This window comes from Podarcis bocagei (assembly GCF_964188305.1).
Source record: "Podarcis bocagei genome assembly, chromosome: 13".
NCBI classification, from domain to species: Eukaryota; Metazoa; Chordata; class Lepidosauria; order Squamata; family Lacertidae; genus Podarcis; species Podarcis bocagei.
In genome coordinates, this window is record NC_138138.1 from 17,272,907 (window position 1) to 17,291,673 (window position 18,767).

Sequence of the window (18,767 nt, forward strand, 5' to 3'; positions counted from 1 at the left end):
TTCCAGCCTTCGGAAGAAATAAACAGAGCAGAGGCAGGTCTTGGGTTGCGCCGCTGTTCAGCCTGGACATCTTTCATTGGCCCTTAGAAGCAGTGCAAAACTGATCCCAGCACAGACGGCATTTCCTCTTGCCCTACTTCCTGGCCTTAAGGATTTTGGGAAGGATTTCCACGTGATAGGGAGGAGGCACTTATTTTATCATAAGCTCGGTTGTTTCCTAATGGAACCATGCAGCCCTTAAAATAAAAAATCCCTTTTCAAATGCTATTTTACATGCTTTATTGGGAGGGGGGAACAACTACAAAACCACAAGTGCACAGAGTAAAGTAAGAAGAAAAAACAAATACAACCCATGTAGAAAACAAAGAAAAGATACTGTGTATGGTCCCAAAAAAAGAAGAAAAATTGTCATTGTAGTTAACCAGATCTCTGCAAATTACAATAGAAGAGACAAATGAATGCCTGCCAATATCTATCTGTCTGTCTGTCTGTCTGTCTATCAGGTGCTTCACTTTGGCTGAGGGATCATTCCTTAAATCCAGGGGTTAGCAAACTTTTTCAGCAGGGGGCCAGTTCACTGTCCCTCAGACCTTGTGGGGGGCTAGACTATATTTTGAAAAAAAATATATGAACGAATTCCTATGCCCCACAAATAACCCAGATATGCATTTTAAATAAAAGCACACATTCTATTCATGTAAAAACACCAGGCAGGCCCCACAAATAACCCAGAGAGGCATTTTAAATCAAAGCACACATTCTACTCATGTAAAAACACGCTGATTCCCGGACCATCCGCGGGCCGGAATTAGAAGGCGATTGGGCTGGATCCGGCCCCTGGGCCTTAGTTTGCCTACCCATGCTTAAATATGACTTTTTGAGTCTGGCAATGCCACTAATAGGAACCTCGCACGCACTGGCTCACATTAAGCTGCCGCGTAGCTGCGCGCGAGAGCGAGAAGGTCCGGTTATCGGGATCTTGCAGGCGGCAACTCCGCCCGGGGTGGAACTAAAGGCAGGGTGACCCCAGATGCCTCATCCGCATCCCGGGGGGCGGAGTGGGGTTTGGGGGCGGGAAATGCAGCGAGCAACCCGGCCGCGATCGAAGCAGCTTGGAGGAAACCTCTCCCCGGATCTTAGCCAGCAGCAGCAGCCAAGAACTCGGCCCAGACCCCGAGGGGCGGAGACGCAGGAGGAGGTGCCTGCGGAGCCCAGCCCAGCTCAGGGAAGGAGACCCCCCTCTTCTCCTTCCTTCTCCGGCTTTCTCCATTCTCGATCCCAGTTACAAAACTCCTCGTCGTCTGGGGACGGCTTGCTGGGCGAAGATCATGGTTAGATCCTGGGGAAGGCGGGCGGGAAAAGGAAGGGGGCTTTGCTAAAATGCGCTTTTTTTTTGCAAGCCGTTGGAGAATACGCTTTCCAAAAACACGAGGTGCTTTAATTCAAGATCTGGGGGGGGGGGGGGTTTGGCTGCAAAGCAAATTGCACAGCGCTTCCAAGCGATCTCCCCTACCACCGGCTATGAATATGCCCATTTTGTAGGGTGAGGTGTGGGAAGGCGGAAGTGTGTTGGGTTGTGTGTGGGGGGGTTTGGGGGTGGGGAGACATGTTGGGAACCCACTTTCTGAGCCAGAACTGGTGGGAAGGGGATGCGGCTTTTGGAGGCGGCCTTGCGCTTGTCCAAACAGAATATGGGGTGTGTTTATATGGCAGAATTAGGGGCTGATCTTTTCATAAGGCGGGTGTTTAGTATGAAGGAGGGGGTGGGGGTCCAGGAAAGCAGCTGTCTGGGGGGGCGTGAGTTCCCCTTCTTTATTAGGAGGTCGCCAAACACTGGAGGGAGCTGAGCGGATTCTGTGCCAGGGAGACAGCTGTCATTGCTTTGCTTATGATATTATGGTTATGTAATCCTTACAACAACCCTGAAAGGTAGGCCAGTGTTATTATTTCCCCAACCCCACCCCCATTGCAGACAGGAGGGGTGGAGGCTAAAGCCGAGAGAGAGAGAGGGGGAGTGGCTTGTGCAAATTCAAGCTGGCAGTGACCCGACTTGTAGCTTAGGCTCTGCTAAGCCAGCTGCCCTGGTGCAAGGTGATCTGGGAGGGGGGGTCAGGTTTGTGGGGTAAGGTTTCACGTGGTTTGAGGAGAGAGAGGGTCTCTGGGGTGGAATCGTGGGGGGTCCGTGACTGGGGATGAGGAGGGGGAAATTAGATCGTTATAGGTCTTTCCCCTTGGTGAACGTGGTGGGAGATTTAAAGCAGAACATGGACTGCAAGAAGATCAAACCTATCCATTCTGAAGGAAATCAGCCTGAGTGCTCACTGGAAGGACAGATCCTGAAGCTGAGGCTCCAATACTCTGGCCACCTCACGAGAAGAGAAGACTCCCTGGAAAAGACCCTGATGTTGGGAAAGATGGAGGGCACAAGGAGAAGGGGACAACAGAGGACGAGATGGTTGGACAGTGTTCTCAAAGCTACCAGCATGAGTTTGACCAAACTGCGGGAGGCAGTGGAAGACAGGAGTGCCTGGCGTGCTCTGGTCCATGGGGTCACGAAGAGTCGGACACGACTAAACAACAACAACAAAATACTAAGGATGAATACTCTAGGTCGGCGGTTCCCAGCCTGTGGGTCCCCATGTTGTTGAACTACAACTCCCATCACCCCTGAGCTCTGGCCTTGCTAGCTAGGGGTGATGGGAGATGTAGTCCAACAACATCTGGGGATCCACAAGTTGAGAAAGGCTGTTCTAGGTGCTTGTTCGTTGGTGCAACGGGGGAATGGAGGAAAAGCAAGGAGCCTTTGGAAGTGGAGGTTGGGAATCCACCACCCTCCACATGTTGATGGACTCCAGTTCCCATCAGCCTGCCAATTAAATAGTCAGGGATAGTGGAAGTTGTAGTCCCAGTGGTCTTTCAGGGAAGGCTGAAGGTCTTGGAAGGAAGTGCAGGGAGGTCCTTGGGAAGTGGATGGTGCAGGTTGGAGATGAGAAATGGTGTCCTTTTGCAAGACTATCAAGAAGACTAGACTGGAGAGGGGGCAGGAATTGTCTGGGATGCTCTATGGGAGAGTAAAGCACACAGGCAAGGATTTGACTTGCTCTCTTTCCATTGGCTCCCTATGCCAATTTGTCCAAGTCCCTCAAACCCTTTGAGCCTTTGGCCTTCTCTGCAACTTGGCACTGACTCCTCAGAGTAGCAGCAAGTTGGGCAGAAAGGTACCCACAAACACACCTGTGTACACCAACCATGCTTGCATTGGGGGATGCTGTGGGCGTACTTGGGCTTTGGGTCTTTCTTCCTAAGGAGGTCAAGTTAGCCTTCTCTCTGTTAAACTTTACATCAAAAAGTGAAGACTTTTTTATTGGCCCACTGAGATAATTCTTATTCAGCTGCTTGCTTTTTTTTTTAAGGCTCTGCTGTTGTTTTTTTTAATTCATTTTTATTGGGTTTTTCATTTTTACAATGTCTGTAATCATTACATTACATTCAAGTTTCAATTTCCCCTTTCCCTGCTGACTTCCCTCAATTTCCATCCCTGGTTTATTACATCTCATATTACATCCTGCTGTTTATATATACTTCTGTATTATCGTACTATTAAGTTTCTTGTTTTTTTAGTGCCAATAACACTATTTTTGTGTGTGCCAATAACACTATTTTTTTTGTTTTTTCTGCAAATATGATGTAAAAGGTTCCCATTCTTTTTCAAAGTCACTGTTGTCTTTTTCACGTAGTTAATCTGTTAACTTTGCCAACTCTGCATAGTTTATTAACTTCTCTTGCCATTGTTCCTTTGATGGCATTTCTCCAGTCTTCCAGTTCTGTGCTATCAGAATTCTTGCTGCTGTTGTCACATAATGTCTGTTTTTCTTTCGGCAGTTGTCCTAAAATTCCTATCAAAAGGGCTTCTGGTTTTTTAGTAAATGTCATTTTAAAAGGCTCTGCTGTTTTTATTTATTTATTTTTAACTGTAGTTTTATATTTATGCTGAGCTTTATATAGCATGAATGCTGCATATCACTTATACGCTATGCTTTTAACAATGTGTATTATTTGCATGTCGTTTATATGTGCTGCTTTTCTGTGCTGGGGCTCAATAACCGTATTGCTATTGGGGGGCCTAGTACAGAAATGTAGCACATATAAAAGGTAAAGGGGGCCCTGACCATTAGGTCCAGTTGTGTCCGACTCTGGGGTTGCGGTGCTCATCTTGCTTTATTGGCCGAGGGAGCTGGCGTACAGCTTCCGGGTCATGTGGCCAGCAGGACTAAGCCGCTTCTGGCGAATCAGAGCAGCGCACGGAAACGCCGTTTACTTTCCTGCCGGAGTGGTACCTATTTATCTACTTGCACTTTGTGCTTTCGAACTGCGAAGTTGGCAGGAGCAGGGACCCAGCAACGGGAGCTCACCCCGTCGCGGGGATTCGAACTGCCGACCTTCTGATCGGCAAGTCCTAGGCTCTGTGGTTTAACCCACAGTGCCACCACTGTAAATAAAAAATAACAGAACACACATTGTTGAAAATGTCATGTGCTGTGTCTTTCCCTAGGTGCCTGAGCTGGAGAAAGCGACCGTCCAAATGAAGGATCCTGAACGCGTAAAAAATGTAATTTCAGCCCTCAGAAAAGGTGGGGTAGGAAAATTCCAGGTGCGTGCTCCTGTATTCATCTGTTTGTCTGCTGTTTGTTGTACCCTTAATTTATCCCTCCCACCCGGCCTCTTCCCAGATGTATTGCACAAGCAGCTGCATGAACCTCGGATCAAATTTTTACCTCAGGCGCTGCCTGGTTTTTGTCTTTGTCCATTTACTAGTGAAATGCCTGTCAAATGATGAGAACAGCATGGGTTTAATGCAGTGCTCAGAATGTTTCAGCATATAGGTAACCGTGAAGGCCATAACATTCTGCACCAAGAGAGCCTTCTCATTAAAGTTGTTTCTTGGGAAATATGGCAATTTGGGGGTCATCTGGATTTCATGTGAAAAGTCAGGTTCCCCAAACAGGTTCTGTTAACTTAATGCTTTCTGCTGGTATCTCTCCAGCCTGCATCAGAGAAGTGATTTAAGAGCACTTGGCAGACAAACACTCACCAACATCCAAAACTTTATTACACATAGATATAGGAGCTATAGAAATGCTAAAATGAAACCGTGGCAAAGATTGAATGGACTCATTTGGCATGTGTCACCAAAGCACAACAATTGTAGTAAATGGTAACACAGACTTTTATTTCTTTCTTAAAATTGCACTTATTTGACTGTCATGCATCAAACGTAATTCGCTTTAGCTCGGGTGAAGATGTGTTGAATTTACCGGCCACTGCCTGACTAGTGTATGCTAGATATTGCTTTCTTCAAAGCAAGAAGAAACAAGGTTGTGTTGGCAAATTATTATCCGTCTTAAGCTGAGTTTCCCTCTGTAAATGAAACCTGGCATCCTGTGACATTGATGCAAATAACAAATGTTTTGACGGTTTGACAGGACAACTTGGAATGACTCTGGCCCACTGTAACTTAAGAATTTATTTGGTTCCTTCTCAGTCTCAGTTTTGAGCCTGTTTAGTGTGAAGCACCAATCATCAGGTGGAATCACTTGATGTGCAGAGATTCCATCGTGCCTTCCCACCTCCCCAGTTGATAGGCACTGGGAATCGTCCCTTAGCCCACCAAACAGCAAATGGGCAGGCTGAAGAGAGTGCAGTTGTGCAGATGGGGAGATCACCTTCCTCCACATTTAAATCACACTCCATGCAGGCTGCTCCAAGCAGCTGTTTGATGAGCTTAGTGAGTGACACTTGACAAATTCAGCAGTGGTGATGGTAGCAGAGGCAGGCGGCATTGAAGGCCTGAAGGCTGCCCACCTGAGATTACTTGGTAACTCTTGAGAGTTACCAATTTCTTGGTTCCCTGAATCTGTAGAGTAGTTTCTTGGGCTAGGCAATGAATCCCTTGTAATCTCTCTCTCTCTCTCTCTCTCTCTCTCTCTCTCTCTCTCTCTCTCTCTCATTTTCCCTCCTTGTTCTCACCAGGTCATTTCTGATTTTGACATGACTCTGACTCGGTTCGGGTTCAACGGTCGGCGCTGCCCTACTTCCTACAGTGAGTCCAGTTTTGGCCCTTTGCTATTTCATCTTTCTCTTGTAAAACACCACTGACTTTTATCTCTCCCTCTTGGTCTCTCCAAGCCTTTGGGACAGTCCACATATATATTGGCCTATTCCTATCCCTTTTTTAAAAAAAATGGTGACACAAACCATTCATAACGTAAGAATATTATTCACCACCGTGAGCAGGGCAGTGGGGAAGGGGGGGGGGGTAACGGAAGACAAGTTACAACAATTAACTATAACATTGTTCACTGCTCCTGCTCAGGCTGCACAGAAAAAGCATTTTGGTTCCTGGAATTCATTCCAATTGTACACATAAAATATGACTGATAGAATTCTACTGGATGTGGTATTAGTGTGTGAAATTTCGAACACTGACCCCAAATGAGAGTAAACTGATTCAGGGTTATTTGCAGATGGTACCTGAGTAAATATTTTCATAAGTGGTGGTCCTGGGAGAAGCTACAAGAATTCTGGAAAGCAATATTTTACAAAATTGGGCTTATCACAAGTCAGATACTAGACTTAGATCTCTGAATGGTGTTATTTTCCATATTTGATGAGGGGAACCAAAATGTTACTAAAAATTGTATACGTGACAAAAAATAATAATTGTTATAGTAGTTAACCAGACCTTAATACGGTGTTTATAAAAATGAATTCGATATTTGGAATTTGGCATATATTTTGTGTGTGTGTCTCTTCAGATATCATAGATAACAGCCGGGTCATCAGCGAAGAAGGCAAGAAAAAGGTATGAGCTTTCATATCTTGGCATGCTGTTGGGTTGAAATAAGCGACAGACGAATGACGAGTGTCATATGGGAGGCATCTGCCGAGCATGTCTCGGGGAGTCCCTTTTATTGAATATTACAGCATTGCCACATATGTGCTTGTTGCTGATTGGCTAACACAAATACAATGCAAGGGTTGCATATAAGCATTAATCATCAATAGATTAAAGGTTGGGAAAGGGAACACAGAATTGGACAGGCATGAAAACCTCCTTATTAAACTTATTACTAGTGATTGATATAGCAGGACTTAAACTATTACTAGTGATTGATATAGCAAGTCTTAAAAGAACATAACTATCGCATCCCGTAGATGTGGTCAACCATGCATTAAGAACAGGTCAGGGTACAATGTTTCATGAACTCAATGTGAACTGAACATTCTAGGGTGAGGAAGGAATGCTTCAGCTTAGAACGGTTTGCCAGAGTCATGTGCAGAAGCAAAACTTCCCATCAGCATGCTGATATTTTAAAGTCTAAACTGACTTCCCAGTTCCATTCCCTCCTGCTGTTAGGAGCTCAAGGAACCTTGAGTTCTATGAGGGGACTAAGGTTTTGAAACAGAGAATTCTCCATTCCTTCTATTGAGAGGTTAAGACCTCATGAATGACTTTTTGAGTTCTCTCTATTCTACAGTCTCCGTGTAGGTTTGACTTGCCTGCAACTAGTCCCCCAAGCAAGAAACCAAATAACAGATAACATGAAGATGCTTTTCCTGTTTCTGTCGCCCACCCCCTTGGGGGACTGTACCCTGCAAGTACTGGCTAACGATCAATACCCATCCCATCCTCCTAATATGATGGGGAGCAGGCTATGCAGTTGGTTGTCCCAGTCCTAGCCAGAACCTCCATCTTGGAAAACCTCCATCTTGAAATGTGCGTGTTTTATCTTCTGACTAGCTAAATATCCCCCCTTCCTTTTCTTGATACTGTTCCAGCTAAAAGATCTGCTCCATCATTACTACCCTATTGAAATTGATCCGTACCGGACTATGGAGGACAAGTTGCCCCTCATGATAGAATGGTGAGTATTTGTGTCAGAAGAGGTAATGTTTTCCTTAACAGGGAGGAAGGGTGCTTTCTTCCATTACAGAACACACACACCCCAACTCCATTAATGAGAGTTTCCCCCCAATATTTTTTATTAATTTTCCAATTTTATAACAAACATAAAAGAAAAACATTACAAAAGAACAAACATATATCCTAGTTGTTAAAATCCTGATTTAAATATCATTGTTAGATGACTTCCTCAAATCCCCCCAGCTGAGTTTCCATAGAACTCATTGTAGCAAGTTTCCAATATCCACTTTCAAATAAAATTAACTTATTCAATTAACATCTTTCGTTCTTTTCATAATATTTTCAATCCAAAATCTTGTACAATTCAGCATATTTTACTCCTAGGCCAATTTGGTACTTACAAGTAATTCTACATATGTTATCTTAGAATATCTAACTAAATAGTCCTTGATATTCTTCCATTCTTCTTGATGCTCCTCTTCTTTCTGTTTGTGGATTCTTCCAGTCAGGTCGGCCAGCTCCAAAAAGTCCATCATCTTCATCTGCCATTCCTCCACTGTTGGTATTTCTTGTAATTTCCAGTTTTTGGCTAACAAAATTCTTGCTGCAGTTCTGGCATACAAAAACAGTCTAACATCTTTCTTGGGCAATTCCAAACCTATTATTCCAAGTAGAAAGGCTTCTGGCTTTTTAATAAATGTATATTTCAACATTTTTTTCAACTCATTATAAATCTTTTCCCAGAAGCCTTTCACCTTGGGACATGTCCACCACATATGAGAAAAGGTACCTTCCTTTTCTTTACATTTCCACCATTAATGAGAGGTTTGAGGATCTTAAAAGGGATCGGGGGCACAGACACATCACCTGAGACAGGTCTGATCTGTGGCGGTCAAGCAAACACGAGAATCGCTCATGTGCCTGGAGAAACAAACCAACTAGAGGTTCTGTAAGCTCAATAGATACACCCACAGAGGACTCCTGGTCCCTGATAGGACAGGTGTGTGTGTTCCAGGTGGACGAAGGCCCACGACCTCCTGGCCCAACAGAAGATAAAGAAAAGCGACATCGCCCAGGTTGTGAAAGAGTCGGATGTCATGCTCAGGTACAAAATTTGGATGATGTGTGCAAGAAGAGGTGGGCAGGTGGGATGGGGGAACAACTTTATTTTTGTGGTCTGTGTGCTCCTCTGCCTCAACCCTTCCAGAATTCACTGTCAGGGCAAGCTGGAATTTTGACACTTGAAATTGAAGTGTGCCATTGGGTTCCGGAGTTTGAGGGCTTGCTGATTTTTCACACGCCTACTTGGCACACAGAATGCAGATATTTTAAACTTGCGAGAAGTGAGGTTACAGGGAACCAGGCAGAGGGCCTTCTCGGTAGTGGCACCCACCCTGTAGAATGCCCTCCCACCAGATGTCAAAGAGAAAAACAACTTACCAGATTTTTACAAGACATCTGAAGGCAGCCCTGTTTAGGGAAGCTTTTAATGTTTAATAAATTACTGTATTTTAATATTCTGTTGGAAGCCGCCCAGAGTGGCTGGGGAAACCCAGCCAGATGGGCGGGGTATAAATAATAAATTATTATTATTATTATTATTATTATTATTATTATTATTATTATTATGCAGTCATTGACCAGATTTGGCAAGGAAAAACATGGCTGTGGATGGGGAGATTTGGGAGAGCAGCAGGACTGGAAGCCGTAAAAGAGGGAGAAGCAGCCAGAGCCTGAAAGGCAGTTGTTCTGTCACAAATGATAGCATTTATATATCATGTTCAATGTATTCAAAGCATTTCACATTTATTAACATTTAGGTTAGTAGGGTAGGTCAGCTTTATTATCCTTGTGGAAGGGGTTGAGGAGACAGAGGCTTATCTAAGGATCTCTCCACACATTCATTTTTGTTTTTGTTTTTAGTTAACGGCACAATTAAGATGTAAATCATGATTACAAGAAGTGTGTCTCATGCATGTACACTAGTTGGTGATCTAGGATTGATGGTGGCTTCCTACCAGTCGAAAGTGGGTTTTTCCCATGTAACGTGTGCCATATCCCTACAGTAGGGTGGATTTTCAAGGCAACTGAAATAATAAGCAAAAACGTTGTTAAAATAATTGCCAAGCAAAATGTTGTGTTAAAATGATTGCCAAGCAAAACGTTGTGTTAAAATAATTGCTTTAAATAGAGTTTCCCATTGTTATATTGTATATTTCCTTTTTTAAAAAAACATGCATACAAATTGTTTAATTTAAACACTGCAATATTTTGACCCTGTCCGGACATTGCAGTAAGCCATGGTTTAGTGAGCCATGAATGGAAATAGCCTTGTGTGTTTCACCATTTGCGTCGAACGTTACACTTTCTTTCTTTCTTGCATTCAGAGACGGCTTCAACATCTTATTTGACCAGCTTCACCAGAACAAAGTACCCCTCTTCATCTTCTCAGCAGGTGTGGGTGATGTGCTAGAGGAGATAATTCGCCAGGCTGGGGCGTTCTATCCCAATGTCAACGTGGTCTCCAACTACATGGATTTTGACGACAGTGTGAGTTGAGCCCACTTCACTTCCCCCAAACTCCTATCTGCCCTGGCATGGAAGCGGTGTGCCAGTCTGAACACTGTGTTGGGGGGGGGGCTTAGAAAGTTTTGGGATGGTATTAATAGGATGGGATAAATGGAAGGCAGGAGTGTGCCTTCTGGGGTCAGCCAGAAACTCCCAGGCTCTACCAGGATGAGCAATTTTGGTTGTAGTGATAGGTAAAGCTAAAGGGACCCCTGACCATTAGGTTCAGTCATGACCGACTCTGGGGTTGTGGCACTCATCTCGCTTTACTGGCCGAGGGAGCCGGCGTACAGCTTCCGGGTCATGTGGCCAGCATGACTAAGCCGCTTCTGGCGAACCATAGCAGCGCACGGAAACGCCGTTTACCTTTCCGCAGGAGCAGTACCTATTTATCTACTTGCACTTTGACGTGCTTTCGAACTGCTAGGTGGGTAGGAGCAGGGACTGAGCAACGGGAGCTCACCCCGTCGCGGGGATTCGAACCGCCAACCTTCTGATCGGCAAGTCCTAGGCTCTGTGGTTTAACCCACAGCGCCACCCATGTCCCACGGTTGTAGTGCTAAAAATTATTTATAAGAGACTCGGTCCCAGCTCTCATTGAGCCATCAACACAACCACGCCTCTCTGGTGCTGTTCAGCGAAGAGCATGGGCAATGAAATAAGCTGGATGAGAGCTTTAAGTGCATATGGCGGATAATTTGTCATAAAGATGACTGAACAGGCACTATAGGACATATTCACGTTTACTACATCCAGGTGAGGAATCATTTTGCTGTATAGGGAAGTTTTTAATGTTTAATGTTTTATTATGTTTTTGTATATGCTGGAAACCACCGAGTGACTGGGGCAATCCAGTCAGATGGGCAGGGTACAAAGAATAAAATTATTATTATTGTATCATCAAGTAGTTGTCCACCAGTGCTGTTTGGAGAGTTTTGGAGTTTATTCACACTTGCCTGGTGATGAGGGTACTTGAACCCTTGGAGGTGTGCTGTGTGACATGTTTGCTAGGCACTTTGAAGGTAAAACCACTCATCTCTGTGCTGACTTGGATTCCATATTTGTGGCAAATTTGGGTGAAGTGTCCAATGCAATGTCTAGGCCAGTTTCGTGGGATCAGTTTAAGTCGTTGAGGCCTGAGGATATAGATAAGGCGCTTCAAAGAAGCACCAAGGCTGTTGTCCATTCAGCATCTGTGCAAGACTTTCCTTTTCCTTTTCTTTTCTTCTATAATTTTTATTAAATTTTCTGTTTTACATTTTAGGATATTCATTTAACCAACCTTAAAATTTCAGTGACTTCCCTTCTGCTCTTTCCATGGTTCATTTTACAAAACATAAATCCTTGCATATTTTATATAAACTAAACCATTCAGTATTCCATTACTACATCCATCAAAACTTTTTTCTTAAAAAATGTTTAGGGTTACCCTCACTTTCCTACTCATATTGAAATACTGCCCCTCAATGAGGCCAAACTTAGATTCACAAAATGTTTAGGGGTATGCGTCCCTCTGCGTCTCCCCCCGAAAAAAAAGCACTGATTACATCCATCAAAACTTATTTACACTGTTGAATTTATCTTAATGCTGCCCATGTTTTCAAATAGACACAATTTTCCTCCATATATATTCAAAAAAACCATTTTCCAATCTTCTTTAAATGTATGTTCTTCTTGTTCTCTTATTCTATGTGTTAGGTCTGCAAGCTGCACATTTTCTATCAGTTTGAGTTGCCAGGGAATTCCCAGGTGTTAAAAAAGGTTATTAATGCATGCCACTACTGCGTCTGGTGTTTTGTTAGCCCCAAAATGGAAATTGAGCAAAGTCCCAACTAAAGAAGAATGGCAACTTAAAGACTTTGCTTTTTCAGTGAGCTTTCTAAGAGGAGATTTCTATTTGTGTTGGATCTTGAAGCATTTCTGTACATGCAATTGTTTAAACTGTTTTTATATAGGTGTTTATTGTTTATTGTGAAATTGCCTGGATAAGCTTCAGATGAAATGATTTGTAAATTGAAAAGGACACTGGACATGTGAAAAAATCAAAAGCTTCTGGAACATAGCACTGTATATGACGAGCTTAAAAAAATGTTTAAGTATAACTTTATGAAAAATACAGAAGCTTTTCTACTAGGGATAACGGACGCAGGTATAGCAAGAGAAGATCAGAAAATATTCCTCTATGCCACAGGAGCGGCAAGGATCCTAATAGCTAAAAATTGGAAAAAAGAAACTGTGCCAACAAAAAGGGAATGGCAAGACAAACTGTTAGAGTATATTGAACTGGCTAGATTAACAGAGGCAATTAAAGATCACACTAGACAAGAGTTTCAAAAAGCATGGGGGAAATGCAGAGAATACTTCACAAAACAGTGCCCTAAAATACATACCTGGACTTGTTTTGATTAATGTCTGCAGGAGACTTTGTGGATATTTAAGTTATAATTAGAAAAATCTTAATAATTATTCATAAAGGAAACAGCTTATAAGAAGTAAATAAGGATGCTATGTTTATGCTATGTTGTAAATAAAATTTCCAATAAAAAATATTTTAAAAAAAGAAAGAAAAGGACACTTAACGACTTTGAAGTAATTACTGCTGAGTAGTTTGGCTGCACACAAACACAACACAGAAGCTGCCTATTTCTGTGACTCATTTATCTCATTTGTTTTTGTGTCCTCCATGCAGGGAGTTCTGCGAGGTTTCAAAGAGCCCCTCATCCACACCTACAACAAGAACAACACGGTCCTGAAGGATACAGAGTATTTCCAGCAGCTGTGCACAAGGACAAACATCTTACTCCTTGGAGATTCCATGGGCGATCTCAGTATGGCAGATGGTGTCGTTGATGTGGAGAACATCCTCCGGGTTGGCTTCCTGAATGACAGGGTGAGTTGGGATTACCCAGCCGGGCACAGCTGACTGTGGAAGGGCTGTGAGACAAGGTGAGATGGCCCTTTCGGGTGGCAGACTTGGAGAGCTGGGAAAGTGGCCATCGGTCCATGAAAAGATTGTGCCCCACCCCTTCTTGTGCTGCCAACAAAGGCTTGATCTGCAGAAATTAGCAGAAAAAAAGCATGGAGCATAGCTGTCAGCCATCCCTTATTTGGCGGGAAAGTCCCTTATCACAGTGCTGTGTCCCGCTGCTGTCCCTTATTGATGATGTCCCTTAAATTTCCCGGGTTTCAAAGGAAGCAGCTCCTCTCCCTCCCTCCCTGCCAGCCAGGGAGGAGGTAGGCTCCAACTGTGTTGCTTGGCTGCGTTGCTCACCCAATAAGGAGTCTAAGAATGACTGGGGGGTGGAGCTTGCATGCCTTGTGCTAATCAAATCGGCCGCATTGCCTGGGGACTTGCCTTTGCTCAGCGGAGAGGTGACGGTGGTTTTCCTTGCTGCATCCTCTTTGCCGGGTTGCTGTGCAGTGGGAACCACCACTTGAGGCTTTGCTTGGCTGCTGGCTGGGCTTTCTGCCTTTGGCTCGGAGGGACTCAGAAGTTGAACATACCTGTGCTTGGAAAATCCCTTATTTTGGCTGCTGATCCCTTATTTTCGAGGCTGCTGGTCCCTTATTTTCAAATCTGTAAGTTGACAGCTATGACATGGAGATATGCAGATCAAAACTGGTGTTAAAGGCATCGCTGCGGTAACTGATAATAAGACAAAGCAGTAGGCAAATATGAAGATTCATTCAAGTGGCTAAACAAACGAAGCATGCAGTTTGCTTCAAGCTTGCATTTCTCATGCTCAATTCTGACACCCCCCTTTTTGGATCTTTTGCTGTTGATATCTGAATGCATTCCAGAATTTGTGAGAACTGCTGACTTGCAGGCAAACGGCACACTTCGTAACAAACAGTAAATCTAACCCTGTGGATTAATTTAAACTAACTTTAAAACACATGTTCTAGTGCAAGGCTGAACTAACAGTTAGGTTAGAGGTTATTTTATTGGCATTGGTAACTGGCTCCTTTTGGGTGATGAAGAACAGGGTGGAAGCAATAGCTGATCTCATGGAGGAACCCCTGAGGATCTTTGAAGTAACTTCAGGCTAGAACACTGCTTGGAAACCACTGTAACAACACTGTGCTAGCCAATGCTGAGTGCCTGTAAGACCTATTCATCCTCCCTATGAAGGTGACCCAGAAACTACAACTAATCCAGAATGCAGCAGCTAGACTGGTGACTCAGAGTGGCCACCGAGACCATATAACACCAGTCCTGAAAGACCTACATTGGCTGCCAATACATTTCTGAGCGCAATTCAAAGTGTTGGTGCTGACCTTTAAAGCCCTTAAAGGCCTCGGCCCAGTATACCTGAAGGAGTGTCTCCACTCCCATTGTTCAGCCCAGACACTGAGGTCCAGCTCCAAGGGCCTTCTGGTGGTTCCCTCCCTGCGAGAAGTGAGATTACAGGGAACCAGGCAGAGGGCCTTCTCAGTGGTGGTGCCCTCCCTGTGGAATGCCCTCCTACCACATGTCAAAGAGATAAAACAGCTATCTGACTTTTTGAAGACATGTGAAGGCAGTCCTGTTTAGGGAAATTTTTAATGTTTGATGTTTTATCGCGTTTTTAACATTCTGTTGGAAGCTGCCCAAAGTGGCTGGGGAAACCCAGCCAGATGGGCGGGGTATAATAAATTCTTCTTCTTCTTCACTCCATGCAGGTAGAGGAACAGCGGGGGAAGTACCTTGAAGCCTATGATATTGTGCTGGAGAAAGATGAAACGTTGGACGTGGCAAATGGCATCCTTCGTTTCGTTTTGGCCGAAACAGCCCAAGCCACACAGCCCACTTGCCCTTGACGACAAGCTGCCAAGAGATGCTCCCTCCTCCATTTCTTACTTCCCTTTGCTATGCCATAGACACATACCAGTGCTCCCCGTTTCTTGCCATTGTCAGTATCCTAGATCATTAAAACTGAGCCGAGCTGACATGTAGCCTCTTCTCTCAACCACCCTGTTCCTTACTTAAAACCCAATCCTGGCTGCACAAGGCAAGACATGTGGAATCGCCTTGCAGTACATTTCTCGGCGGACCAAAATGTAGAATTTGCGAGGAAGCAATCGGGCCTCTAAAAGGCAAGCCAACGCTTGAAGTTTCTCCTTGGGGTACTGCTAGATTTAGTTACGAGGACAAATTTCCAGAGCGAACCAATTGCGTTTAAAATCATCCCAGGGCTATGGCAACTTTCAGGTTTGAGTTCCTGCTGGTTTCTTGTTCGCAGCAGGCTGATGATGTGAAGGGGTGGCGGACTCCAAACTGGGCTGTTTGCACCTCCTTGTGGCTTTGCCGCATTGTGCAACCCGATTGTGCACATAGCGATCGCTTCATATAAGCAGAGAACACCCAGATTCCATGTTTTGCAGTGCATTCTTGCAAAGTGATGCTGCAGGTTTGCTGCCTGCTAGGTGTGGGTCAATGCAATTTCAGCCACTCTGTTCCTCTTTAAGCCACGCCACCACTGGCTCTCCTATGGCTTCCTCTGTTGCAGCAGACACTCGGACAATGTTTCCTTAACGCATTGTCTATTTTTCAAAAAGGCCACAATTCGTGTATATTCATATGCAGTGTCCCCCTGCCCCACTGCATGTGAAACATCTCTTAAAACGAAAATCTAAACATAATAGGGGGTGCCAATGGTGAAATTCACTTTTCAGTCAAAGCACAAGCCAGTGATTTAAGAGGACATGAATGCTCTTCTGCTGTGTTGAACCAAATCTGATAAAGCTGGAGAAACTCAGGCCTGTAAAGTTGGGTAAATTACCTTGGCTATACTTTTGGCAGATGAACAGCCTAGCTGGAATCCTACAAGCTTGAGGCAAATGTTTTGTTTGGGTGGAACCGGTGTGTGCTGGTACAACTTCAGTTTCCTTTAGGAGTGTAGCTGTTGTTGCACGCTGGACGAAACAATTGTTTACCTTGGGTAGTTTTGCCCTTTAAATACCAGTTCAAATGTGTGGTAAATCATCTTTTTAAAAGATACCTTGTTTGTTATGGGGGGAGATTTATATGATTGGAAGTTTGAAAGCCAGGTTGAATATTCATAATTGAGACGGCACAGTAGAATGGGATATTCTTGTATGAGTTATACAAGACAGTTGTAAGAGCAGGGGAATGGCATCTTCTGAGCATTCAATTCCACCCCCTAAAAAAACCATGCGTTTTGACAGGGTTTCTTTTGCACTATTTTTGGTTTCACCTTTCCCCTGCCCCAATTTTGTTTTACAAAGAACAAATCACCCCTTCCCAGTTTTCTGCACAGAATCCAAGAACGTTGAATTGTTTGGGTGTTTTTGTTTTTATTATTCAAAGGACATGTAAAGATAATAAAACAGAGATTTCCTATTTTGGAAAAAAAAATTGTATGCTTGATTGTCTGGCTGCTTTAATCTAAATTCTTTTTCTTTTTTTAAAATACAACACCACCACAATATGCAAGGAAGTTATGAACCACTCCGTAACCTTTGTAAGATGGGATCTTTTACCAAACCTTTCCTGCCTCCCCCTTCTCCTTCAAGAAACCTGGGTCCTGTAGGTTTGAGTGGGTTCTGACAATTGTGCTCCGAGTTCCTACCCATTGTCACAGAACCACGGGTCCTGGAATGCTTTGAGCCGGGTCGAGGATATGACAAAGCAATTAAGCTCATGGCATAGTAGGATGATAAATATTTATTCAAGCCTATTGAAAGCTCTTAGAATGGCCTGCAGCAGACACAACTGCTAAGCTGCTACTGTCTCCGTTGACGTTTGTGCCACATGGGAAAACTATGCAGCTAAATTGCTCCATTCACAAGAGTTGCCGGCTTTTTTCTCCGGCACGGCCTCTGTGTCTTCAAGGCCTGACTGAAGCTTTGCCTGGCATGCATGGAAAAGAAAAGTTTTGCCTGCTGAATAGCTGAATGTCCTACAGCTATTCTGAGGCGTAGGAGCCCCGTCCAAAGAAAAAAGAGCTGGCCAACCTGCCAGCACTCTTTATTGCTGCTTCTTCTCAGGCTGAGCAACCACACTCCTGATTTAGCAAGGGCACAGTTGCCCTGACCTTACACCTTCATCAGAGCAGTAGTGAAACTTCTTAAAGAGCTTTTATAACCTACAATAGTTCAGGATAAAAGGAACGAATCTAGAATCTAGTTGCAGAACGCAACCAAAGATTGGGCACAACCGACAAACTTTTCTTAGAAAAAAGGTTAAGGCACCTACTGCCATCTTTATTGCAACTGCACACAATACACTGGGTTGTATGCAGCCAGGGTTCCAAGATGGCAGCAGGCGCAGACAAAATGGCTGCCGCTGTTGCGTAAAATCTGTCAGGAATTCTAACATCATCTCCCTTGCTCTGCCGTCCCTCTGTTATAAAATGGAGGCGCAAGGATGGGGGTAAGGAATAGGGAAATATAAAAACCGAAAGAAAGCCGGCGGTCTCGCCACCCTGTTCCTCCTTAACACTAAATCCTTGCAGTTAATTTAGTCAGAGACAAATCAGAACAAACCACCCCTCACTTCAATGGAAGGGTGTTAATGTGCATGTCTCACAAGCTGTTTTTTTAAAATAGTAAAACTGGCTCTACTCGTTTCTAAAGTTGGGGATCTTCCAGCCCCCATGGTATTGAGGCTTTCACCCACACCATGTGCCCACGATGGTGTTTGCTTCCCAGAATGGAGATCAGCCAAGGAGAAAAAAATGGCAATAGGCTATGCAAAGTTAGTCATCTCTCTCTTGGATGGTAACAACCACAGCAGTTAGGGGGGCTATTACAGCTCACTGCGTTTTTCAGCGTGGCTACAGCTTCCTAAAGAAAAGTATATGGTAAGGCCCAGCCCTGTGTTTCAGATTTAAGGTATTTTGCAAGCCCTGAATAATCCCATTCCAGAGGTTTTGGGACTAAAGGATTAGAGTAAAAAACAAAACAAAAACAAAAAAGAAGCAATGGGGAATGTTTGCAGGAGGAAATGTGTTAAGTGTTGGAAGAGTTAACTCTCATATAAGACCCAGGAATGGTCAAGCCTTTCTGGAAACCCACAATTGCCAAAAAAAAAACCACTGACATGCCACACACAACACTGAAGAAGGTTGTGGGGCTGTAATCTCTTCAGGCTGCAGATGGAGGACGATGTTTTTGAATTCTCCCCCCTGTAAATTCACTGGGGAGAGCTTTACTACATGCAGGGACGTTTTTTATTTGTTCTTTAGTGTGGGGGAGTATTAAAAAAAAAAAAAGCATTTCCCCATCTTCCCTCAAGAGGTATTGCAGCCCAGAATTTTTCCACCTCATTTAT

The 18,767-nt window shown here is 44.0% G+C and overlaps 1 protein-coding gene across 2 annotated transcripts; it reads left to right on the forward strand.

Moving 5' to 3' along the window:
- Nucleotides 1-1,018: 1,018 nt before the first annotated feature.
- NT5C3B (5'-nucleotidase, cytosolic IIIB) lies at nt 1,019-16,850 on the forward strand. 2 transcript variants are annotated; one of them, XM_081166870.1, is made up of 9 exons: nt 1,019-1,331; nt 4,553-4,651; nt 6,031-6,100; nt 6,816-6,862; nt 7,840-7,925; nt 8,940-9,029; nt 10,312-10,474; nt 13,182-13,382; nt 15,155-16,850. In XM_081166870.1, exons 1-9 carry the CDS (start codon nt 1,329-1,331, stop codon nt 15,290-15,292), a joined length of 897 nt encoding a protein of 298 aa, XP_081022996.1. In that variant the 5' UTR covers nt 1,019-1,328; the 3' UTR covers nt 15,293-16,850. The 2 variants fall into 2 exon arrangements, with proteins under 2 accessions (XP_081022996.1, XP_081022995.1); XM_081166869.1 differs by having other exon boundaries at nt 1,260-1,331; nt 4,553-4,631.
- Nucleotides 16,851-18,767: the final 1,917 nt, after the last annotated feature.

Excerpts from the sequence above, each read along its gene's own strand:
- NT5C3B (XM_081166870.1), top strand. Across the intron at positions 10,475-13,181 it reads ACATGGATTTTGACGACAGT|GGAGTTCTGCGAGGTTTCAA; the intron begins GTGAGTTGAGCC and ends TCCTCCATGCAG. Across the intron at positions 13,383-15,154 it reads TTGGCTTCCTGAATGACAGG|GTAGAGGAACAGCGGGGGAA; the intron begins GTGAGTTGGGAT and ends CACTCCATGCAG.